Source organism: Bidens hawaiensis, unplaced genomic scaffold, assembly GCF_021521415.1.
Source record: "Bidens hawaiensis isolate Kalapana, Puna unplaced genomic scaffold, B.hawaiensis_p1.1 tig00000780_1, whole genome shotgun sequence".
NCBI lineage: Eukaryota > Viridiplantae > Streptophyta > Magnoliopsida > Asterales > Asteraceae > Bidens > Bidens hawaiensis.
This window is the reverse complement of record NW_027491045.1, coordinates 928,667-954,797: the sequence shown is the minus strand read 5'-3', so window position 1 is coordinate 954,797 and position 26,131 is coordinate 928,667. Positions and strand designations below refer to the sequence as shown.

At 34.7% G+C, this 26,131-nt stretch overlaps 1 protein-coding gene and 1 pseudogene across 3 annotated transcripts; both read left to right on the top strand.

Annotated features, from left to right (window-relative positions):
* Nucleotides 1-360: 360 nt before the first annotated feature.
* LOC143537673 (protein LATERAL BRANCHING OXIDOREDUCTASE 1-like) lies at nt 361-16,379 on the top strand. 2 transcript variants are annotated; one of them, XM_077031399.1, is made up of 3 exons: nt 361-847; nt 15,507-15,834; nt 16,022-16,379. In XM_077031399.1, exons 1-3 carry the CDS (start codon nt 375-377, stop codon nt 16,328-16,330), a joined length of 1,110 nt encoding a protein of 369 aa, XP_076887514.1. In that variant the 5' UTR covers nt 361-374; the 3' UTR covers nt 16,331-16,379. The 2 variants fall into 2 exon arrangements, with proteins under 2 accessions (XP_076887514.1, XP_076887509.1); XM_077031394.1 differs by lacking the exon at nt 361-847 and adding an exon at nt 14,465-14,937.
* LOC143535142 (protein LATERAL BRANCHING OXIDOREDUCTASE 1 pseudogene) lies at nt 1,283-9,755 on the top strand (annotated as a pseudogene). The gene is made up of 3 exons (XR_013135663.1): nt 1,283-1,336; nt 2,931-3,146; nt 9,367-9,755. The product of XR_013135663.1 is annotated as a protein LATERAL BRANCHING OXIDOREDUCTASE 1 pseudogene (transcript).
* Nucleotides 16,380-26,131: the final 9,752 nt, after the last annotated feature.

The window sequence follows — 26,131 nt, the reverse complement described above, 5'->3', positions numbered from 1 at the left end:
TTGTAGTCTCATTTAAGACATGTTTGTTACCTTCAACGATGATACCATTCGACTAGGACTTTTTAATTGACACATTCGTATTTGTCAATTATTATAACGTTAGTAAGAAAAGTAGATAATCCCTATAATATTCATAGTGAAAACCGCTTGATTGTAAACAATTTTTTAACATTCACCCTGACTTATACATCCGATATTAACTATTTAATTGTAGTTTTATACAATTAATATCAGTCACATTCCGAAACAACCCAATAATTATCAACGTACACAGCACAAAAAGACGTGCAGATTCATAACATCAAGTGCAGCCAAATTCAGACAAACATCTTTATTAACTCACAAATTTCCAATCATCTCATCAACAACCGGTCATGGGAGACTTTGATCCAGCGTTCATCCAAGAACCCGAACACCGTCCTAAACCCGCAGTAATCGAAGCGGATGGTATCCCACAAATCGACCTCTCACCATACATAACCTCATCTCCAAATACAAACCCTGAAGCAATACATGATCTGGTTGATCAAATCCGTGATGCATGCAAAAACTGGGGGTTTTTTCAGGTGATCAACCACGGGGTTCCAATCGAGAGCCGCGAAAAGATACAGTTGGCTGCTAAGAGGTTTTTTGATCAGTCGACTGAGGACGAGAGGAAGGTGAAAAGAGGTGAGAAGAATCCGTTTGGTTATTATGATACTGAGCATACAAGGAACGTTAGAGACTGGAAAGAAGTGTTTGATTTCACCGTGGATGCTCCCACGGTGATGCCGGTTTCGCATGAGCTAGATGATGAAGAGACCATAGAGTATGATAATCAATGGCCTCAATATCCTCCAGAATTAAGGTACTTTTTGTATGACTAGTATTCAATTAACAGCATGACGGAGTCAGAACTCTTTAGTGAGAGGGTCATCAGAAGGTTGTTTGACTACAACTAATAGACCCAACTCATGCTTTTCTAAAAAGTATTAGACTTTTATATATAAAAATTTAACAGCTTTTGGTAATGGACCTTCTTGATCCTCCCCTGGTTCCGGCAACACAATTAGGTCATTCTGCATATATTATACACATCGTTTAACCTTAACATGTATGATGTTGAAAAAAAATATTATATGGGCCTATATAAAATTAAAATACGGTTTTATACGAGCTTATATGATGCGTGGAATATGTTATATGAGCCTGTATGATCTGTGAAAAATGTTATGCGATCGTATGATGTGACTTTAATTGCCATATGCGACAGTTGAGTATTCTGCATAAGTTAGACGTCAATATGACATGTGTGGCCGTGTACAATGGCAAATCTATATGGGGGCCACGGGTGCTCGTGATACATTCAATTTTTTTGACGAAGTGTAATTTATGTATCGGATACCTCAAAAGTTTAAGATCCGTCGTATTCATATAACAATACAAAATCCTTCTTTGTATTAAAAAAACAAGGAAAATTGGTTTTTATTGGTCTCAACTATTGCCTTTTGGTCATTAACGGACCCAACTAATGAATTGGTCACAGATGGTCCCAACTTTTAATATATTCAACTTTTAATATATTTGTTCCTAACGGTCCGCGGCTAACAGAATCCTAACACCGTTAGTTTCAAGTCGCCGGAAAACATTTTTGGCCGGGAAAGTCAATTTTTTTAGCCGGAAAGCACCACCTGAACACCGCCACCAACACCAATCGACTAACCGCCAACCAACTACCATCACTTAAGCACCATTAACTGATTATGACGATGGTTCTAGGGTTCCGACGACCTCAATAATTGGGGCTTTTACTAGAAAAAAGTTCATAAAGGTACGATACAAAGTTACCATGATGTTTGGGACAAAATTGTTGAGTTTTCGGAAGAAAAAAATGTGTGTTTAATGGCCAAAAACGTTTTTCCGACGACCTGAAACTAACGACGTTAGAATTCTGTTAGTCGTGGATCGTTAGGAACAAATACGTCAAAAGTTATGGATCGTCGGCAGCCAATTCGTTAGTTGGGTCAGTCAGCGACCAAAAGACGATAGTTGAGACTAAAAAAACCAATCTTCCAAAAAACAATTAAGATACCTCTAAAATTTTCTTCTAGATCCGTCATGTACATGTAAAAATACTCTTTTTTTCAAAAATATTATTATACGTGATAATTGTAATGATAAATCTTTAACATATTTTTATTAATTAGAATATAATTTGACGTGAGGTGACATTTTATTAAACAGATGCATGATTCTATAAATTGCAAGAATCCACATCTTATTTCCTATATAATCTATATATTTATACCTGAAGAAACAATATAACAATTTCATCTAATGTGACTCTACATTCCCATTCCTACACTAAGATATTTCTCAAAATTTGGATGAAATTTAGGGGTCACTTTTCTTTCCCCACATTCAGGGACTGGTTGCTTATTTTACTGTGTTGCGAATGTTTGTAAGGAACAACAAAAAAAAATAAGAAAAGAAAAATTGGAAGTTGTTAATCCCCTCTTTTTTAGGTTGAGCGATAATAGTCTTCTCTCAGAAAAAAAATGTTGCTACCAGATTCACCTTTCATACTATTTGTTTTAATTGGAATCCCGTTAAAAAACTTAACTTTGTTTAAGTTTTTTTTTTCGAATTTCAGACTGATGTTTTAAATCTTTTGATCAGAAAGGGGACACGAATGAATGGATGTAAAAGTTATTTTGAAACGATTTTCCAAACAACTTCATTTTTTTAAACTGGAACTTTAAAATCTAATTTGTCACAATGTGACGTTATATAAATATAACTTTGTATAAGATATGTGGATAATTGTACGGGACTGTAGTGTTTTGTTATATAGAGTATTCACACCCCTTCTCTATCATTTTTAATTAAATAATACTTGTTAATATCTTTTATTATCTTTTCTATCTCCTATACTCACAATCACTTTCAAGGACCATGCCACTTTCGTTCGGCTCAACCACTACCCACCTTGTCTCGCACCTGACTTAGCCCTTGGTGTTGGTCGTCACAAGGACGGCGGTGCTCTATCCATCTTGGCTCAAGACGATGTAGGTGGTTTAGAAGTTAAACGGAAATCCGACGGAGAGTGGATCTTTGTCAAGCCTACACCAAATGCTTTCATTATCAATGTTGGGGACGTTATCCAGGTAACAATGTATCAAAATGATTGAAATATAAAGATTATGTTAGAGGAAAATTAATGAGGAATCATTAATTATTATTGAAGCATTTGTTACACATAAACATGATACCCTATACATGCCTATACCTTATAGAAAATATGGTTTCTATCAGATTCAATCTTTAGTCTCTACCTACTTATAGACCATCAAGATTGGACTGAGTATATAAAATAATTTGCATTTCTACCAAATTATTTATTTATTAGTTTGAGACTGTATGCTACATAAGTAAAATTAAAATAACATAATCATCATCATCATCATCATCGTACTCAGTATATCCCACCAATAGCAAAGCTATGGTAGGGTCTGAGGAGGGTAAGATGTAGACAGTCTTACCTCTACCCCATAGAGATAGAGAGGCTGCTTCCGATGAGACCCCGGCTCGATAGTGGTTTTGCATCAAGCCTTGGACATAAGACACATAGCACTCAATCATCGGGACATCGGTTGATTGGTGCATGTACCATTGTCTTTCGGTTATCAACGCCACCACATGATGCCTGATTAACCTTCAGCCACTTTTAACGTTATTTTCACGAGATTAGTAAAATAACGTTAAAATTAATGCAATTTTACTTTAGTTTAGAACTATGTTACACATGGCCTAACCTGGCACGTTATAATATATACACATAGTCTATGCTGCATGAAATGATCTTAACAAACAAACAAATTCAATAGAAAATGAGACATTAATATTTAGTTTAGAACTCTGTTACACAAATATCCAAATCCAACAAGATTCCATGTCAAGATAAAATAAAGTTATCTAACTTAGCGTTTAAATTATTTAAAACAAAATCCCAAACATGAGACTGTTTCAAATCCTTGAAGCACACAACACATAATCCAAAACAAATGTTTTTCATGAATAAATACAAGTCTCACTTTTGCATATCTCATCCTAAGTACAAATCCATCTTCAACTGGTTCAAGTTCTTCAAACCATTTTAGATCCTTGCATATATTACTCGTATGACCCGAGTCTACCCACCATGCAAGCATGTCATACTGTACATATTAGGAATAAGAAATAAACCACAAATAATTCTTCACCTGAATTATTTTATAACCATTAGACTTTTCGAGTCCAATAACAAACCCGAAGATCGAGTTTCATTTATTTCACATCCCAAAGTATTTTCCAACTTGTATACTTCTAATGAGTTAATTATTACCCGGGTCATGGTCCATTAACTCAATATTTGTACCATCGTGGCAAATGTTTTAAATATATTTATATTTCATTCAAACTATAAAATAAATATTGTTTCTCTGAATCAAATCCAAATTTTGTGTTTTGTAAATAATTAACATGCCCCGAATGATTTATTGAATCAACTACATAACTTATTAGTTCTGTCAAAATTAAAGTAGAATAATAAACGTAGCTTTTGTAACATTTGGGTCTTTCGACCTACTTGTCCATTCGCCCTCTTCACCCGACAATCTTTCTTGATATATCCCAGTTTACCACATCACATTTCCAACATCAATTTCTTGTTGGGTATTAATTGCCACATTGTGACACTTGAGTTTATGTCCCACATTTAATATTTCACATGCATTCCATAACATAAAATCATGGTACTTAGATATAAACAAAGTCGTATAAACCAAACCATCTACCGAAATAGATTTAAGATTCACATTCAATCTAAACAATCAAACAGCAGCCAATAGCATATTGTGATCTCATGCATAAAGGAATATGGCATTAATGTAATCTCACATATATAAATCGAATTCAGTGAATTGAGAGAATATATATATATATATATATATATATATATATATATATATATATATATATATGCGTATCGTATATTTCTTCATGTGCAGCATATCAGTTTGTGTAGTCACAAAACATAAAATCAATAAACAGAATCATTGGCTTTCAAATAGCCCATAATTAATTTGTTTTGTTGTAAAATCCTTTTCAAAACATGTCTCCAAATCAATTTTCAAAAAGTGAACAACAGATGATCCATCCATATTATCTAAAATAATACGTGGAAAGACTTTATATTGATTTTGAAATAGTTTACTTTCAAACTAATATGCATATGTGCGATGACTTTAATCCTCAAATACAAACGAAAGCCAGTTGGTTGATTAAGTCAGTAAGACTTTAAAACCCCACACCACAAATATTCCAAAATTGAAAAACGATTCTGGTCCATTATTTCCTTTGATGAAACCCAAATCATTATGTAAATCAAATTTCTATTTTCTTCTTCAAATAAGAATTGCAATATTCACTTTTTGATCATGTAAGGCCCGTTACCGGTAGTCATACTTTGGTGTTGGATTTACTCATAAACACAGTTCTACAAATCAGAGTTAATTAAAAGTTTCGCGGAATAATATAAAACATCAATCATTCGTTACATATATCCATAATTTGTCTTTCAAACATAACATAAATCATAACATTCAAAACATCATGACAATCTTCGGATGCCAGCCTCTTCAATCCTGTCATGTGTCCATCTCAAACTAGCTTTCTCAATCTGTTAACCTGCGTGCATACTAAAATTCAGCTACGCTGAGTGAGTTCTAGTTAATCACATCACTTACTTTACATACACATATACGTGCCCGAGGCTACGCATTACATACTTAACCTGTCCATCAATCATCATACGCAATCATAACTAACCTTACGTTATAAAGAGCATTCACCCTACATACCTCGGATACTATTAGGGTCCGGTACCCTCCATCCTCGGATATTATTAGGGTCCGGTACCCTCCATCCTCGGATATTATTAGGGTCCGGTACCCTCCATCCTCGGATATTATTAGGGTCCGGTACCCTCCATCCTCGGATATTATTAGGGTCCGGTACCCTTTCTTCCATACCTCCTTAACATACTTTCTATATACATAATCGTAAGTTTGGCACATACATACATCATTCATTCTTCATATTACAACATACATATACATCAACCATTTCCTGGCAGTACATGCAATTCCGAAGATCGTTCATGTACCGGCAAGAAACCATTCATACATTTCACATAATACATATATGGCATACACTTATCACTTAGGATAAGTGTATTAACTAATCATATTGAGTATGCACACAGCCCCGGAAACGTAACGAGGAATGGGGCTAGAAACTCACCTGAAGTCGGTTACGTTCACCGTTAATGGTTATTCCTTTCTTGAGCTGTGCACGACTAACTATATAACAATTACACATAACTATCACTATCTATATCGCGTTTCTAGTTTATTCATAACCCACAAAGAACGGGGGTCCGGGGGCAGCGGGGTCTAGGGGCGGCAGCCCCTAGCAGGGTCCAAGGGGCAGAGCCCCTGGCTGGGATCGAGCTGCCAGGTTAGCTTGGAAAAATTTTATTTCTATTAACTATCGTATCACATTTTCCATTAACATTTTGAATCGTTAATTAACTTGCTACCTAAAAGTTCAAGGGTTTCTTTGTAATTAAATCATTCTTCTATAAGTCCAGAGACCATTCAACAATTCTGTTAAACTTCTAGTTCGTTACTTATCCTTAACGAATTGACTTGTCATGACGAACTGGTTCTTGTAACGAATTGAACCCTCTAACGCACTGGACCCTTAACGAATCAGTCCATAGCGAACTAGTCTATGTAACGAATTGGACCTTCCAATTCGTTACCTTTTAACTGTAGCGAATCAAGGGTAATTCGCTATCTTTTCCCTTAACGAACTGAAGCTAGTTCGTTATTTTCCCATGGACGAATCAGCTAGCGAATTACTTCTAATTCGTTAGTTACTCCTTAGCGAACTAGGGTTAGGTCAGGGAATGTCAGAACATTCTCTGACATTCCTTAACCTCGTACCACTTTTCCGGGGCCGTTTTCGCCGGAAAACCGGAAATCTCGCCCGAAAAACGAGATTTCTTCGTTTCTCCACCATTTTTCACCGTTTTTCGTCCCGTTCGATCCAGATCTGAGCTAGGGTGACCCCTAAGCTCATCTTAGGTTCGGTTTATATCCGAATCCACCCGAATCTCGTGAATTAAACGGTTTAACGGTGTCGGCTCGTCGTTTCGCGATTATATCTAACGGGTTTAAGCTCATACAACATCATACTATTATTACCTCGGGTCGGGATCGATTCCTCTTTATTGGTTCGGCTAGACAAGGAGAGAACTAGAGATAGATCTTAAGTGTGTGTTTTGGGTGGTGTATGGAATATGTGAGAAATGAATGATTAAATGGGTAATTAAGGCTTATATAATTATGGATCATGGGCTTAAGCCCATGGTCTTTCCTTCTTTCCCTTATAACCCAAGTCCATAACCCATATCCATTTAACCCAACACTATCCCGACTCATAATAACTCGTATTTTCATTTATTTACTGAAACTAGAAAACGGGATGTTACAGATCAGTGAACGAAAGATTGAAATTGAAGATACAATCAGATCGTGCAACTAACAGGACCATGAAATTGATAATTAATAATTAAATCAAACCCTAATAGGTTTATCTTTGTTGTATATATTGCGTACCTGGAGGATGAATTCGATCATTAATGCAAACCTGTAACACTGATTTCAGTATTGATTAATCTCTGAATCGTGAATCACTTTCAGATAAACCAATTTGCGGGTTACACGCAATGATTTATCGGATAAGACAGAGATTTTTCTGTAGATGGAATTGAACTTTGATGATTCTATGTGATAATGAAGAACCAGAGAAGTAACCGCTTTCTGTTCTGTATATTCGATTGAGAGTTTTTATTCATCAGGAAAATATTGATCAATTTATTTGATCAATTTTCAGATGAGCCCAAATATTAACTGAGCCCACTTCACATACCACTTAAGCCAAAGTGAATTAATAACAAACTCATTGTTATAGTAAAGCCCAAATAACCTTTAGGATAAAATCGAGTCCGCACTCCCGCATCACCTAACTCGTTAATCTCTAACGTTATTTCCTCGATCGACAAGTTAATCCAATAACACTAAAATAACCAACATGTAATATATAAAAAATGAGTAAAATTTTTATTTTATGCTACATATGATTTTGTATTTGTTAGTTTATCTTGTTTATCACAAACCCGACAATACTGAGATTTGAAATCAAATATTTGTGATAATGACCGGTCTAACTTTTGGAAACTTTAATCATAAATACATTATATAAATTTAGGTATTCCAAAAATAGTTATCTTTAATAGAAGTTAAGTATTTATTTATATTTATATTTTTGTCAATAAATTATTAAGTATTTAATAGTTATAATATTACAAATAATTTGTAATGAAGATTTTAGGATTTAGTTGGTTTTAAGTTACGAGGATTAATAATGTAAGGTAGCGTTTGGTATGCAGGAATGACAGGGAGAATGAAATGATTCATTACGTGGGATTCATAAAGTGGTGTTAAGTTGCTCAATGGAATGAAATCATCCATTACACATGGAATCCTATTCCATCAAAATCATTCCTTCCCACCCCCCTTCTTTTTTTTCATTCCATTCCTCCCTCACCATACTTTCTCACACCACCACCACCTAACAACAACCACCACAACCTGACCGCCACCATTGCCGTCGCCGCCACCACCACCTTACCACAAGCGTTGCAATCGCCACTTGACCATAACCGCCACCACTGTCGCTGCCTGACCACCACCTCCGTCACGCCACCCTACCATCGCCATCACTACCAATGCTACCACCGCCACCCCCACCACCACAACCACCCCGCCTGACTGCCACCACCACCATTTACGTAGTCGGAGCTACCACCACCACCGTTGCCATTTCAACTTTTTTTTAGTAAAAAACATATATTTTGGGATACAAATATTTTTATTATTTCTATTTCATTTCTACGATTTTTTTGGATAACAAATAACATAAAGTAATTATTCATTGCATTCCATAGGTTAACCAAACAAGATAAAGGAATGGTAATGATTAATTTCATTCCCTTGTTCATTCCATTTCTTCTCTCATTCCATTCCCTCTTCATTCCATTACTTTCAACCAAACATACCCTAAGAGTAACAAGTGAAAACATTGTAGATTATTGTTAGGAAGTATAGATATAGATTATTATTAGCTTTTGAAAGGCTTCTTACAATTTATTTGTTGTTCTAAGTTTTTTTTTTGACATTTTGTGGGTTAGCATTAAAATTTGTGATTTATGTTTTGTAGGTATGGAGTATTGATGCATATGAGAGTGTTGAGCATAGGGTGAGAGTGAACTCCATTAAAGAAAGGTTTTCAATCCCTTTTTTTATGAATCCTGCACACTACACGGTGGTGGAGCCGCTAGCGGAGTTGACAAACGAGCAAAGTCCGGCCAAATACAAGGCTTATAACGTGAGTAAGTTCTATGCGGCAAGGAAGTATAGTAATTTCAAGAAACTTGATGTTGAAAACATACAAATTTATCATTTTAAAAAAACCGAATGAGCGGAAAGTTGACGATGTTTCTCGTATCGAGAATGTTGTTATATAAGTAAGAAAGATTGTGCTATCATGTTCGAAAGATGCTGTGGCCCTGTGTTGCTATAATGACATCAGTTATTAAGAATCCAAGACTTGGGTCATTAATAAAAAGATGTTTTGAGGTTTGTTTTATATTCCACAAGGTTTTAACATTTTTTTTTCAGTGTCGTTTTAAGTCTTTATATGCCCACTAAACAATTTGTGAGGTTGAGTGTAGGGATAAACAAATGGTATCATATTAATAAAAATATTATAAACCATATGTAAGGATGTTCATAGTGAAAAACTGAAAAACTACCTTATGCCCTTATGGAAAACAATTTTCTTAGCATTCACCCCTACTATACATTCGATATTAACTATTTACTAGTAGTTATATATTTTCACAAGAGTTCAAAAAATATGTGAAAGATAACTTCCTTACAAAGTCTTCAACCATTTTCATGACTAGACTGTGTATTTTCAACGATGCATACTAAGTGAATATTCATCATAATTAATTAATGTTATCTGTCACATTCAGAAACAAACCAATAATTTTCTATGTACATATCACAAAAGATGTCCATACCGATTTTTTTAAGTAGCAGGTTTGTGAAGAAGAAATAGTAGTTTTAGGTTTTTGATATTGGGTCAAATTTGAAATAGCTGGATAAGTTTCTCTTCCAGTGATGTTCTATGTAAGCGACGACGAGGACGTCTTTTGTGACTAGATGCATCTATCTCAAATAGTTGGATCTAAGTTTATCCCCTTCAACACCACTCAGTCACGTGACAACACAAGATGAGACCAGTCATCTGAGATAGCTATATTGAACTTCATATTTCTAATCATTCCAAGCTCACGATCTCCCCTAAAGAGATTCAGGATCTCCCCTAAAGAGATTTCGTTTGAAGATGCAAATAGGATTTGATTTGAAAGCATGCCGTGTAAAAAGTTGATGGAGTGTCACTTTATTTAATTTGTCAAAAAAGTTTATGTTTTGATACAATAACAAATTACAACAATATATCTTGTAGTCTCTCATGTTCAAGTGATACAACTCTTTTGTTGTATCAAAAAAGGTACCATCGTATGTTAGCATCATTAAGTCGTTCGTGAGGACACATACCAAAAGTTACAAGATGTTGGTCCCAAAACGACCACCGAACGATTTTGCTCTCGATAAACGTGTCGATACGGGTGCAGTGAATTCAAACGACCGAACAAAATAATGTAAATATAACAAGGATAGTGAACAATCTCGTTGTCGGTTTCAAAAGATTAAACATATTATAAACGAACCGCCCCCACCCGTAGTGAGCTCCCCCATGGGTGGCTGAAAACACCATAAAAACACAGACTAAAATGTAAACAAAGTTCTATTTGTAACCAAACACAAATAATCTAGAAGATCTCTCCCCGTTGAAGCTATACTCGTGTACCGAAGCTCTCGTCTCGTGTCCGGTTTTCTCGTCGGCTTTAATTATTAACTTAACCATAATATATTTAACGGGTTTCGTATTTTGATATCGAAAGTCACTAAAATTGGCCTTACACAGAAAGACGCGACAACATGTCTCAAACTAATTAACTTGTTAAAGAATATATGATTATTAAACATTAACTAAAGTTAGATAGGAAAAACAAAACTATAAACTAGTCAAAACTTTTACAGGCTGAATCAATCACTCAAATTTGTAAATAACACATAATAACAATAGTAACAAGCATACACTATATAACAACAAAACATTTTACCATCATAGAACATCGGTTTTTACTATGTTAAATTAAAATATGAGAATACTAAACATGAGACTACTAGTGATCGAGAATAGTGTTCAAAAGATGTTTCATTCCATTAATTTTTTACACGGCATGCTTTCAAATCCTATTTGAATCACTAGAAAATCTCTTTAGAGGAGATCCGTAAGCTTGGGATGATTAGAAATATGAAGTTCAATCTAGCTTTCTCACATGGTTGGTCTCATCTTGTGTTGCCACGTGGCAGAGTGGTGTTGATGGAAATAAACTTGGATCCAACTATCTGAGATAGTTGGATCCTGTCACAAGGGTTGTCCACGTCGTCGTTTACATGGAACGCCACTAGTGATAACCGTCGTATCAAGAAAGATACCATCGTATGTTAGCATCATGAACTCGTTTGTGAGGACACATACCAAAAGTTACAAAAAGACGCGACAACATGTCTTAAAGTAATTAACATGTTAAAGAATATATGATTATTAAACATTAACTAACGTCAGATAGGAAAAACAAAACTATATATTAGTCATGAATTTTGTAGGCTTAATCAATCACTCAAATTTGTGAATAACACATAATAACAGTAGTAACAAACATACACTATATAACAACAAAACAATTTACCATCATAGAACATCGGTTTTTACTATGTTAAATTAAAAGATGAGAATACTAAACATGAGAATACTAGTGATCGAGTATAGAGTTTAAAAGATGTCTCATTCCATTAACCTTTTACACGGCATTCTTTCAAATCCTATTTGAATCATAAAAATCTCTTTAGAGGAGATCCGTAAGCTTGGGATGATTGGAAATATGAAGTTCAATCTAGCTTTCTCACATGGTTGGTCCCATCTTGTGTTGTCACGTGGCAGAGTGGTGTTGATGGGAATAAACTTGGATCCAACTATCTGAGATAGTTGGATCCTGTCACAAGGGTTGTCCACGTCGTCGTTTACATGGAACGCCACTAGTGATAACCGTCGTATCAAGATACCATCGTATGTTAGCATCATGAACTCGTTTGTGAGGACACATACCAAAAGTTACAAAAAGACGCGACAACATGTCTTAAAGTAATTAACATGTTAAAGAATATATGATTATTAAACATTAACTAAAGTTAGATAGGAAAAACAGAACTATAAATTAGTCAAGAATTTTGTAGGCTTAATAAATCACTCAAATTTGTAAATAACACGTATAAAAATAGTAACAAGCATACACTATATAACAACAAAACAATTTACTGTCATAGAATGTCAGTTTTTATTATGTTAAATTAAAAGATGAGAATACTCTACATGAGAATACTAGTGATCAAGTATAGTGTTTAAAAGATGTTTCATTCCATTAACCTTTTACACGACATGCTTTCAAATTCTATTTGAATCTTCAAACGGAATCTCTTTAAAGGAGATCCATGAGCTTAGAATGATTGGATATATAAAGCTTAATCTAGCTATTTCAAATGGTTGGTTTCATCTTGTGTTGCCACACTGGTGTTGAAGGGAATAAACTTGGATCCAGCTATCCGAGATAGATGGATCTAGTCACAAGAGTTGTCCACGTCGTTGTTTACATGAAAAATCACTAGCAGAGATAAACCGAATCTAACCATCTCCTGTGGCTTGACACCTAAAATCCATTTAAGCTTAAAACACATTTTTCTTCACAAACCTACTACTTTAAAAAAAATTACGTCCGGTTTCATAACGCCAACCAAGTGCAGCCAAATTCAGCATCCTCACCAATAACCACCACATTTTAGTTCATAAATATCCTATCACAACTCGTCAATCATCAGCCATGGGAGACTTTGATCCAGCCTTCATCCAAGAACCCGTCCTAAACCCGCAGTAATCTAAGCCGATGGTATCCCATAAAACTAAACGAACCAAACCGCTTTTTATAACAAAACTAAACGAACAAAACCATTTTTTTTAAATCAACTAACCGAACAAACCATTATTTTCATGACTTGAAGACGTTTGTTTGCATTATTTATTGGTTTGCATTTTCACCGACACATACGTAAAATGCATATTCATCACAATTTAATTAATATAACCAGTCACATTCAGACACAAACCAATAATTTTCCACGTCTGTCCAGATCCATAATAACATCAACCAAGTGCAGCCAAATTCATACACAACTTTTTTCTTCGGGAAAATTCTCAAAATTTTCCACCTTTAAAGAGAGATTTTAAATATGTCCCTACAAAATTGAAATTACCTTTTTGTCCCTTTATTAACTCGTCTTCGGCTCTATGTTAGGAAATTGAGACGATATGTTTCTTAACTCGCCGCCTCCCTTCCATATTAGCTCATAACCCGTCGCCTTTTTCGCCATGTTAGCTCAAAACCCATCGCCTCCGCTTCATGTTAGCTCAAAACTCATCGTCTCCGCCCTATGTTAGCTAAAAAATTAAATCTAATATATCTTGTTATTTAAAAAATATATCTAAGAAAGGTACACATAAAATAATTTGATGGTATACATGACTTTTCTAAATCATATTATTATCCAAAATTTGATATACAAGAACTTAAAAACCAATAAAATTTAAAATATTCAAATATTTTTTAATTAAGTTTTGGATCCATGTTTTTTAACATGGCGAGGAGGCGACGAGTTATGAGCTAATATTAGGTCTGTTCACGAGCCGAGCCGACACTACTAGAAAATACACCTTTAATGACGCGCAATGCACGTCATTAAAGGTGTAGATGACACGCATGGTCGTGTCAAGGAAGGCCATGCCATAAAAGAAAGATGACATGTATTTGTGTGTCATCTATTTACGACAAGCATTTATGACACGTGTTTTTGACATGCATTTGTTTTTATGTCATGGTTTTAAGTAATTTAAAAAAATATATTTTTTTATAGAATTACTTTTCTCATTAAATGGCAGTTAATGTCTCATAATACAAATAATATACATATATAGTAAAAAAATCCATTTAATATAGTATTTTATAAAATACATATTACCAACATTTCAAAGTTAACATTTCATTTATGCCGATACAAAACTGAAGCCAATGGAAGACTTTGATCCAGCCTTCTTCCAAGAACCCGAACACCGTCCTAAACCCGCAGTAATTGAAGCCAATGGTATCCCCGAGATCGACCTCTCACCTTACATAACCTCATCTCCAAACACAAACACTGAAGCAATACACAATCTGGTTGATCAAGTCCGTGATGCATGCAAAAACAGGGGGTTTTTCCAAGTGATCAACCACGGGGTTCCAATCGAGAGCCGCGAGAAGATACAGTTGGCTGCTAAGAGGTTTTTTGATCAGTCGATGGAGGAGAAGAGGAAGGTGAAAAGAGGTGAGAGTAACCAGTTCGGTTATCATGATGCTGAGCATACTAGGAATGTAAGAGACTGGAAAGAGTTGTTTGATTTCATGGTGAATGCTCCTGCGGTTATGCCGGTTTCGCATGAGCTAGATGATGAAGAGACCATAGAGTATGACAATCAATGGCCACAATATCCTCCAGAATTAAGGTATTTATATGTATACGAATCTGTTTAAGGTGAAAGGTGATAGGTGATCGAAGTTATATGACACGTATAAGTAACTGATATCACTATTTAGTGTCAATTTTATATGACCCATGCAACCTTATAAAAGCTTAATAAATTACTCAACGCCCTTATCAAATAATAATAATAATTCAACTAATATAGAATGTTATGAAAAGATTTAAATGATGAATTTAGTGTTTTGTTATTCTAAAATTTTAATATGTCGTGAAAGTCTACAAATGTGTCCAAATATTCTGACACTTTGACCCACTAACCGACCCTTTCATACCATTGTCAGGTATGAATGATGTATATGAACCGTATAGCGATACTCGTATAGGTTTTAACAAGCTAGTGTATGTAAAAAGAGGATGATCTCCGGTTATCACATCCCTAAATATATACAAGTGTTTAAAATATGTGGATGATTGATTATATGACCCATGATGTTACATTGCCGGAAACAAAGTTCTATCTACAATTATTGAGTATTTATATTATTCTGAGTTGAAAATTTCTAATCACCAAGTTATGTTGTTTAACAAAAGAGAGGCTTGTGAAGAGTATGTTAAAGAGGTGCAAAAACTATTTTTCAAATTATTGGCATTGATCTCTTTGAGCTTGAACCTCCCCGAGGACCGGTTCGAGCCATTTTTCAAGAACCATACTGCTTTCGTTCGGCTCAACCACTACCCGCCTTGTCTCGCACCTGACTTAGCCCTTGGTGTTGGACGACACAAGGATGCCGGTGCTCTAACCATCTTGGCTCAAGACGATGTAGGCGGTTTAGAAGTTAAACGGAAAACTGATGGAGAGTGGATCTTTGTCAAGCCTACACCAAATGCTTTCATTATCAATGTTGGGGACATTATTCAGGTAACATCGTATCAAGATTATTAATTATAAGATGATTATGTAGTTTGCATTTCTAGCAAATTATTTATTTATTTGTTAGTATTACCATTACTTTGAAATGGCTTCTTAATTACAATTTATTTATTATTCCAAGTCTTTTGACATTTCATGGGTTAGACATTAGAGATTTGTGATTCTTGTTTTGTAGGTATGGAGCAATGTTGCATATGAGAGTGTTGAGCATAGGGTGAGACTAAACTCCACCAGAGAAAGGTTTTCAATCCCTTTCTTTTTTAATCCTGCACATCATACAGTGGTGGAGCCGCTAGCGGAGTTGACGAACGAGCAAAATCCGGCCAAATACAAGGCTTATAAATGGGGCAAGTTCTATGTGATGAGGAAGTATGGTAATTTCAAGAAACTTTACATTGAAAACATACAAATCTATCATTTTAAAATACCGGATGAGCGGAAAATCAAAGATGTTGTTTCCGGTATCGAGAATGTTGTTATATAAGTAAGAAAAGATTGTGCTATGATGTTTGAAAGATGTCGTGGACCCTGTGTTGTTGTAATGACACCATTTATCAAGGATCCAAAGTGGGTCATTAATAAAAATATATTTTATGGTTTGTTTCATATTCCAAGAGGTTTTAACTTTTTTTTTCCAATGTAGTTTTAAGTTTTATACGCCCAACAAATCATTTATGAGATTGAGTGAGGGATAAACAAATGATACCATATTAATGAAATATTATAAACCATATTCATAATTGGCTCATTTTATATTTCATAGAAACATTCAAACGATTTACAATGAAGTGGCAGGTAAACGGGCAACAAGCTACGCCGCAACCCCCTTGAAAAACCACCTTATGGAAAACAATTTTGTTAACATTCACCCATGCTATACATTCGATATTAACTATTTACTTATAGTTATATATTTTCACCCGAGTTCAAAAAACAAAATATAAGAAAGCTTCCCTACAAAGTCTTCAACCATTTTCATCTTGAAGACGTTTGTATTTTCACAGCTATATCATTGTTTGCACCGGACATCTTAAAACCGTATGTTATATCCAAATATAAAATAATGTGACCGCCTCAAATATAATTGTTGGGCCATCATGATCATCTGATGCTATTGACCTTGCAAGCAACTGGGCAGACTTTCTAATCCCAGTGTGTGCAATTGAGGCTACCAAGCATCCCGGGGAAAATCGTGTCTTTGTTAATGCACCTCGTATATTTTATGTATGTCACTTTGAGTCGGCCTCCTCAAAATATTTTATAATATAGTTGAGGAATACCTAACATTAATAATTTTAACAAAGTTTATAAAATTTACACTCAAAATAAGGAGGTTTAGAAATAAATAATTAAAATGATAATAATACACACCTTCACAGAACGTGTGAAGGGTTTCACGACGCACTGTCTCCGACGTCTGTAAATACTCTTCCATGGCGATGCTCGTAGTTCGTACGCTAGTTGGCGAATTGCTGACGTGCGTTTTTGCATAGGAGAAAATTCCTGTTTACCTCTTCCGCCTTCCCGTTGTTGGAAAAATGCATAATCATATTCTATATCACCAACTATTCGTAAAAATAGTTTGCGAATCATCTGAAATGGTTCCGGAATCGTTCCGAATCAAAAATCGCAACCGGTGAAAATTAATCTCTTATCAACCGATCATGAGCACATACACGATCCCGTTGAAGATGATGTCGTCTTGTTCGTGGTTGTGAGCTTTCACAATGCTTGACTAAGAGTTGGTTAACCTCTCGAATAACACTAAATATCGCTTCATCCTCTAAATCCGAATCTAAAATAATGTCGGGATCGGGGTAATAGTCGGGTGTCGGAGATGAGTCGGAAGACAATTTTGGAGAAAATTTTATAAGTTTAAAAAAGTGAATGAGATGTTTGTAGAAATTGAGTGAATGATTTATATATATACACACACATATATAGTTTTGAAATTTTTTTATTTCAAACGGTAATAGTTGAAAAAGAGGAGGGCCCACAAATTTTGAACAAATGTGCCGGTCGTTGTGAAGGCGCATCCCCCCCCCCCCAAATTTGAGCAGCCCTCGGTGGTGTGTTGGGCCTTCGGCGCCCAAAGACAGCCCCTTCCGCACCCCATAGCGTATGGTCTAAGTGCACATTCATCACAGTTAATTAATATTATTTGTCACATTCAGAAACAAACCAATAAATTTCCACGTACACATCACAAAAAGATGTACAGGTCGTGTCTTTTTTAAAGCAGTAGATTTCTGAAGAAAAAAGTGGTTTTTATGTTTTTGATATTGGGTCAAATGGATTTGAGGTGTTCAGTCATCTTATATGGTTGGATTGGATTTATCTCTTCTAGTGGTGTTCCATGTAAGCAACGACGTTGACATCTCTTGTGACTGGATGCAACTATCTCAAATAGCTGGATCCAAGTTTATTGCATTCAACACCACTTCGTCACATGGCAGCATAAGTTGAGACTAGTCATCTGAGATAGCTATGTTGAACTTCATATTTCCAATTCCAAACTCACGGATCTCCCATGAAGAGATTCAGTTTGAAGATGCAAACAGGATTTAAAAGCATGACGTGTAAAAAAGTTGATGGATTGAAACATCTTTTAAACACTATAGTCACTAGTATTCTCATGTAGGTAAATCACTTACTACATGAGAATTGTTTAGCAATTTTTATGACGGTAAATTAAGAAGATATAAGTTTTCACGACATTAACATAATATAAACATGATTTACATTAAGAAAAAAAAGATTGTCACTTTATTTAATTTGTCAAAAAATTTATGTTTTAATACAATAACAACTTACAATAATATATTTTGTAGTCTCGCACGCTTACGTGATACAACTTTTTCTCTGTATCAAAAAAGGTACCATCGTATGTTAGCATCATTAACATGTTCATGAGGACACATACCAAAAGTTACATGAAGACGCAACAACATGTCTCAAAGTAATTATCGTGTTAAAGAATATATGATTATTAAACATTAACTAAAGCCAGATAGGAAAAACAAAAGTATAAACTAGTCAAGAATTTTGCAGGCTAATCAATCACTCAAATTTGTAAATAACACATAAGAACAAGTAACTGTACCCGTGCGTTGCAGTTGGCCGAGTTGGTGTCACGGGTTTGACGACAACCTTTCTAAGATACCTAAAAGTGTTACTTATAATGTTCATTACAAAATAGGTTTAGTAAATGGTTACATAATATAAAAAAACATAAAGTATGCAACATAAAGACTTGAATTCTTTTATCAAGGCCTATTTGATCACCTATTGTTTCATCAATCTTTAGTTATCTTCAAACTCACAATAGCTATCTTGTAGTTTTGTAATTTTGTTTCTACTAGATGATCGAGTTCCAAATGTTGCTAATACAGTAAGCTCCAATACCATTGACCAAGCCATAGTCTTAAATTGGGTATCATTCTACAACAAATAATGAGATATAAATTCAGTCTGTTTTGGCGACACCATATGTTGTTAACATTTTGTCTTGTGCAAATGTACACCTATATTAACTTAGAGCAGGTGCTGAACTTGTAATCTGACACCATATGCAACCCCAAGAAACAAAGCTAGCTAGTCATATGAATTATTAACTATAAAATGCAATCTGCGCCTAACTACAAATAAAATCCAACCATCCTAGTGGTGAGCTTAACGAGTGATCTTAAAGTTATTTGAGCTTTTACAAACAGCTGGAAAAAGGCTGGACTACGGTTCACCATATTAAATTTTGTTGAAACCTACAATTAGATAAAAAAAAATAAAGACCTGTCTTCGTAACAGTTAGCTTCTAAATGATCTTAACGTTATTCGAGCCCTCACAAACGACGGGTAATGTCACACCCCAATCTACGCCGAAATATGCCGGAGTGCGACAACATAGCTCAGAAGACACTAAGTAAAATACACGTGTCAATATCTAAATTATTCATTCATATATCAAGTTCCAAAAGCACAAACATTGTTCTCAAATTAAATAACATTACAAAAGAAAATAAAAATCATATTATTTGACATGCAACTTAAAGTATAAAACTACTCTTTAACTTCCTTCTTCATCCAAAAAGGCTACATGCGCCATGCATGAAAATATATATTTTTGTCAACATAAAGTTGAGCAAGTAATAACAGTTTTGTGTATATATAATAATTAAAATACAATTCCATGCGATAAATACGAATCGCTACAACTAGCGTAAAGGGCTATTTCTCTCGTCCCAAACAAGTCAAGTCCAGTGGCGAATGATCATACTAATGAGGACGAGGATGAGATGCTAACCACCACAATAAAAGTAAACAAATAGTCACATTTTTACGTATCAACTAATCGAGCAATTTTAATTTACGCATATATTGGAATTGTAGTGAAAATCTAGAGTAAGTTTAATTTGTGAATGCATAACGCCCCGAATAAATTAGAAAATGGTTAAGCTTCTTGGGATTCGCCAACAAGGATTTTTAGTTGTTAAATATAAAATTAATTATTTACAAGCGAAACAATAACAGTATTTTATGATAGACTTGGGATTCGATTTGTACTTAGGAATCATCATAATTATTATTATTATTATTAAGGTTGTTGTTATTTTCATTATTATTATTATTATTATTATTATCATAATTATTATTATTACTACGACTACCACTACCAATAGTATAAATTTGCATTTATGTTTATAAATAAAGCTTTAATTATTGATAAATAAATAGATATTATATATTAACGGGAAAGGTAAACGGAAAAAAATAAGTTTATTATAAGTTTGTATTTATAGGGTTACTAGGACAATTAGGATGTGACTCATAATTTACGGAATTTGCTGTCAATTGTTAATGTTTTACCATGTTTAAAGTGTCGGTAGGCTCGTTTTTGGTTAACAAAATATTTGGTGAGATCAATTTTGTTGATTATGTCGTTAATTATGGATCAAGAAATTTGGGGGGGGGGGGGGGGGGTCGGCCATTGACGGGAGAGGAGAAGGAAAGGAGGGAAATATATTTTGTTATTTTGCAAGTTGCTCCTTGTGATTTGGAATTGGGTGCATAAGGGGATAATTTGTTTGTTACAGGGTTCATTTTGCACTATTTTCATAATTAATATCAATTTAAATTAAAGGTAAATAAAAATAAATAACTAAATAAATAAATATACTAAAAATGCGGGATTTTTATTGATAAATTACCCGAATACAAAACGGGTCTGGTAATGGTTACAAAATACAAGAAACGAAAAAAAACCCAAATGTTACAGCATTCCATGATCTCAACAGGTTTCTCGACAACGCGCATAGATCCATCAATTTTTTCTTCGTCAAGGGGTACGTGGAGTTCTCCTCGGCTAAGCATTTCTTGAGATTTGATACGTGAAAAGTCAGATGAACATTGGAGAGCTCATCGGGGAGATTGAGACGATACGCAACTCTACCAACCCTTTCAACGATCTCAAACGGGCCAACAAAATGAGGAGATAGCTTATTCCTTTTACCAAAACGAACCACCTCTTTTCAAAGAGATACTTTAAGGAGGACTCGATCAACAACATTGAACTCAAGAGGTTTACGGCGCTTATCGGCGTAGCTCTTTTGACAGCTACGAGCGGCAAGAAGATTTTGACGGATAAGAGCGATCCGGTCGAAAATTTCTTGAACAATCTCGGGACCGGTGATTTGCGATTCACCAACCTCGTTCCAACAAATCGATGAACGACATTTTCGGCCATAGAGAGCTTCAAATGGTGCAATGTCAATACTAGTGTAAAAACTATTATTGTAGGAAAATTTCACAAGTGGTAAGTGAGTATCCCAATTTCCACCAAAATCTAGTATGCATGAGCGGAGCATATCTTCGAGAGTTTGAATTGTTCGCTCGGATTGACCATCGGTTTGCAAGTGATAAGTTGTGGATAGGTCAATACGTGTACCCAAGGCGGATTGCAATGATCTATAAAAATGAGAGGTAAACCGACCATCACGATCGGAGATAATGGTCAAAGGTGTTTCATGGCGGAAAATGATATTCTTGACATAGAGTCGGGCTAAATCGCTTACGAAAGATTTTTCTCGGAAAGATATGAAGTGAGCCAACCTGGTCAAACGATCAACAATCATCCAAATACTATTATTGCGACTTTAAGTAGTGGGGATTTTGGTAACGAAATCCATAACGTCGTCCCATTTCCAAACGGAGATCGAAGGTTGCTCGAGCAAGCCAAACAACTTTTGATACTCAGCTTTAACCTTAGCACAAATGAGACATTTAGATAAATATCCCACAATATCTTTCTTCATTCTCGGCCACCAAAACATGGGATGAAGATCGGTATACATTTTATCCGCACCGGGATGAATAAAGTATCGTGACTTGTGAGCTTCATCGAGAATGAGCATGCAAAGACCGTAACGATCGAGACCCATAAACGGTCCAAATAGTAGAGTAAGTCGTTACGTTTGGTTTCAAGTTGGAGTTCGGCACCACACGACATCTCGTCGTATTGGTTACCCTCAGTGACGGAGACGTGTTGTGCGTCGAAGATGCTGTCACACCCCGACCAAAGGCGGCGGAACATGCCGGGGTGCAACATGATTGGACAAATACACAAGACACTATTAAAGTGTCAATATTTAATCAACTCATTTAATTTTACAAAATTATAAAGTCATATAACAATATGCATACGATAATCATAATAAAACATAGAAATTAATATATTGTTCATTTTGCTAATATCTTAAAGGTCTTGATAGCGTTTTTCCACAATCTCGAGTCAACCAAAAGTCAAACCTGTAACATTGCATAAAATAAAGTTTATCAACACAAAGGTTGGTGAGCAATTCATAGTTTTGAACAAATATGTATATAATAAGACATGCCACAACTTGTATACAAAACGATAAATAATAGCAACAATTAGGATAAATGAAATCGCTAATAAGAATACATTATCGACACCTTGCTATAAGAGAATACCAAATAGTCTAGGATTTTGTATGAAATCGTTAATAAGAATACATTAACGACACCTTGCTATAAGAGATGTAACATCCTAAATATTAAAATGTTGAATAAAGAAAGTTGTGTTAAGTTGTCGGGTGTTAATTATTAATTAGTATTAAATAAATAAAGGGTCATGGACTTGGATTAATTAAAGTGGATTTAAAGGTAATGGGCTTTAAGGGATATAAATACCCCCTTAAATCATCCCACAACCCTAATCCTCATTCTATCTTTCCATATTTGCCTACACACTCCACACACACCTCTCTCTCTCTCTCTCTCTCTCTCTCTCTCTCTATATATATATATATATATATATATATATATATATATATATATATATATATACACGGCCATGAGAGGGAGGGGCGAGATCCGTGACCAAAACCGAGCCCAATATATATAGATCTTCAATATACAAGATAGATACAAGATTCAAGTTCATAACCTAGCTAACCGAGACCAAACGAACACAAAAAGGTATGTTCTTGATCTTAAAGTTTATGTTTTTTTTATAAACGGTTAGCCATGAAACTTGAAACTATAACAGATTGGGCCTAAACGAAACGTAAAGTAACGAACTTGATGTTAGAACGAACCTAATGAACCCATAAACATGTACGGTTCGTTCAAAGAAAACCTTAGATTTAGTATTGAAAGTTTTTAAGCTTAAAGGTTCAAACTTTATGCGTTTTCGGGACGAGTCTTATTCGAAAATGACCATGGGAATGTTCACGAGATTGGTTAAAATCATATCGAAGGGTTACAGGTTGATAAGAGATGTTTATAGGGTTAAAAATAAAAACCCGTCGCTACTTTAGATAACTTCGCTTGTATATAAGTTCGCGTGAATATAAGTTCGCTTGTATATAAGTTCGCCTGATGATAAGCTCGCTTAATACTAAGTTCGCTTAAAGCTAAGTTCACTTGACACTACGTTCACTTAATGCTAAGTTCGCTTAATGCTAAGTTTGCTTAAAATCTAAGTAAAAGTAATCTGATACGATAGGACGAGTATTGATACGCGTAACTCATATACAGTTAGCAGAGCACAATTAAAGAAGGGAATTACGATAAACGGAGAAAGGAACATAATTCAGGTGAGTTTCTAGCCCCATTTCCTTGTTATGTTTTCGGGGATGTGTGCATACTCAGTGTGAATATTAATACACTTACCTTAAATGGTAAGTGTATGTCTTAATGACGAATGTGATAGTTATGGATGAGTGCTTGACATTACGTGAACGACCTTCGGGTATTGCACGTGTTGTTAAGGAAAGTTTAGTGTTGTATGTATGATATATGTATGTGATTAAGGAAGTATGTACGACTATGATATGTATGATATTACATGTATGGATGTGATAATGGAACTGATAATGAAAGGTAAGGTAATGTTAAAGGGTTGCGTACCCTAACAATATAAGTGAAGGTTAAAGGGTTGCATACCCTAATAATATATGCGAAGGTTAAAGGGTTGCATACCTTAATAATATATGCGAAGGTTATAGGGCGTAATGCACTTTAAAACGTAAGGTATGAATATGAAAGAAAGAAAGTATGAAGGTAAGCAAGTATGAAAGTATGAAGTATGTATGAAAGTATGTAGTTATGACTGTATTGTATGTTGTATGATTATCTAGAACTCACTCAGCGTAGCTGACTTTTAGTATGCACGCATGTGAGTAGAATGAGACAGCTGGCTTGAGCGGGGGCACATGGCAGAAGAATAAGAGTCGGGCAGAAGAATAAGAGTCGGGCATCTGAAGACTCAAGACATTTTATAATTTATGTTTTACTTTGAAAGACAAGATGTTTGTTTAAGACGTGTTATGAATTAATATTTACTGTTTTATGAAAGTTTTAATATTTCGTGTATGTTTTAATTAACTCTGATATTTAGAGTTGTGTTTATGAGTAAATCTAACGTCCAATGTATGGCACCAGTAACGGGGCCTTACAAGAGAATACCAAATAGCTTAGGATTTAGGAATCAACCCTCCTAAAGCGGTACACATTAGCATATAAGCATGTAAGCATAGAACACCAAATCGAGCATTTATTTAAGTAAAGTATACAATAACGTCTATGGTTTAAGACTCAAGTATAAAGTATTTAGTTCGAAATAAGTATGCAATATCACCTCCAAAACGAAAGATAGAAAAACAGGGTATGAAAGTACTCACGTTCAATAAACAAACTTGAAAGATTGATGATTTGGAGTTTAACCGGAACGACGGGTTTAACGAACAAAGCCTAAAAGGAAATAAGTCTTATATTAGAAAAGTTGTCTTGGAAACCTTTAAATAAAAGTAAATGATGAGAAATGTAAACAATTAAAGTTTAAGGGTTAAAATGTAAATAATTAGGAATTTATAACAATAGTCCTTTAAAATATAAGTTTGCTCGAAACCGGGTTAAAGTATCTAGCCTTAATATTTACTCAACCTATGTTAAGTAATAAGGTGGGTAAAAATGCAAGAATGCAAATCCCTTTATAATATAGATACTAAAACGGGTTTTAACGAGTGTTCGGGTTGTTGGTTTGAGTCTTGATAATTGGTCATACCCAAATTCAACTTTCCAAAATATTAAACGTTATGAGATAACTCATAAAAATCAAGTAAGACTTAACCAAGCATGTAGGTCTATTGTTTTAGAACTAACAACGTTCATTAAGCGAGTGTTCGGTTTTGTCGGTCCAACTTTGTTATAAGATCAAGTTGGATTCAACATTCCAAGTACTTTGATAAAATACTTAAAATCAGTTTATAAATGATTTTTAAAGAAATATACAAGTCTTGATAGCTAAAAACACACTTGTGTGTCTTAAGCGAGTGAAAATCGGTTTAGTTCGGTTTGGTTCGGTTTTCATCTCACAATAAGTTCATAGTTGTTTGCCACATGTACAAATATCAAAGAACTTGTATAATAATTTATAAATGAAGATACTTAAGTTTTACAACCAAAGAGTTAACAATAAAGTCTTTAAACAAAAGTTCGGTTTTCTGTTCGTCTTTTATCACTGAGTGTGTTTTTTGTTTATTTTCGTCATTGAGTGTGTCTTTTTTCATTGACGATATGTTATATATTTCTCGGCAATATGCTTGTGATCTATTGTGTCTTTTTTTATTTATCGTTTTGTTTTTTGTTTATTTTCCTCTTTGTGTCTTTATTCCTCGAAAATTGTGTGTTTTTTTTGGTGAACGAGAATGACAGAGTAAACATTTTAATTTTGTTTATTTTTTCGATTTTTATTTATATTTTGAGT

Excerpts from the sequence above, each read along its gene's own strand:
- LOC143537673 (XM_077031399.1), top strand. The coding sequence starts at position 375 with ATGGGAGACTTTGATCCAGCGTTCATCCAAGAACCCGAACACCGTCCT. Across the intron at positions 848-15,506 it reads CAATATCCTCCAGAATTAAG|AGAGGCTTGTGAAGAGTATG; the intron begins GTACTTTTTGTA and ends GTTTAACAAAAG. Across the intron at positions 15,835-16,021 it reads ATGTTGGGGACATTATTCAG|GTATGGAGCAATGTTGCATA; the intron begins GTAACATCGTAT and ends CTTGTTTTGTAG.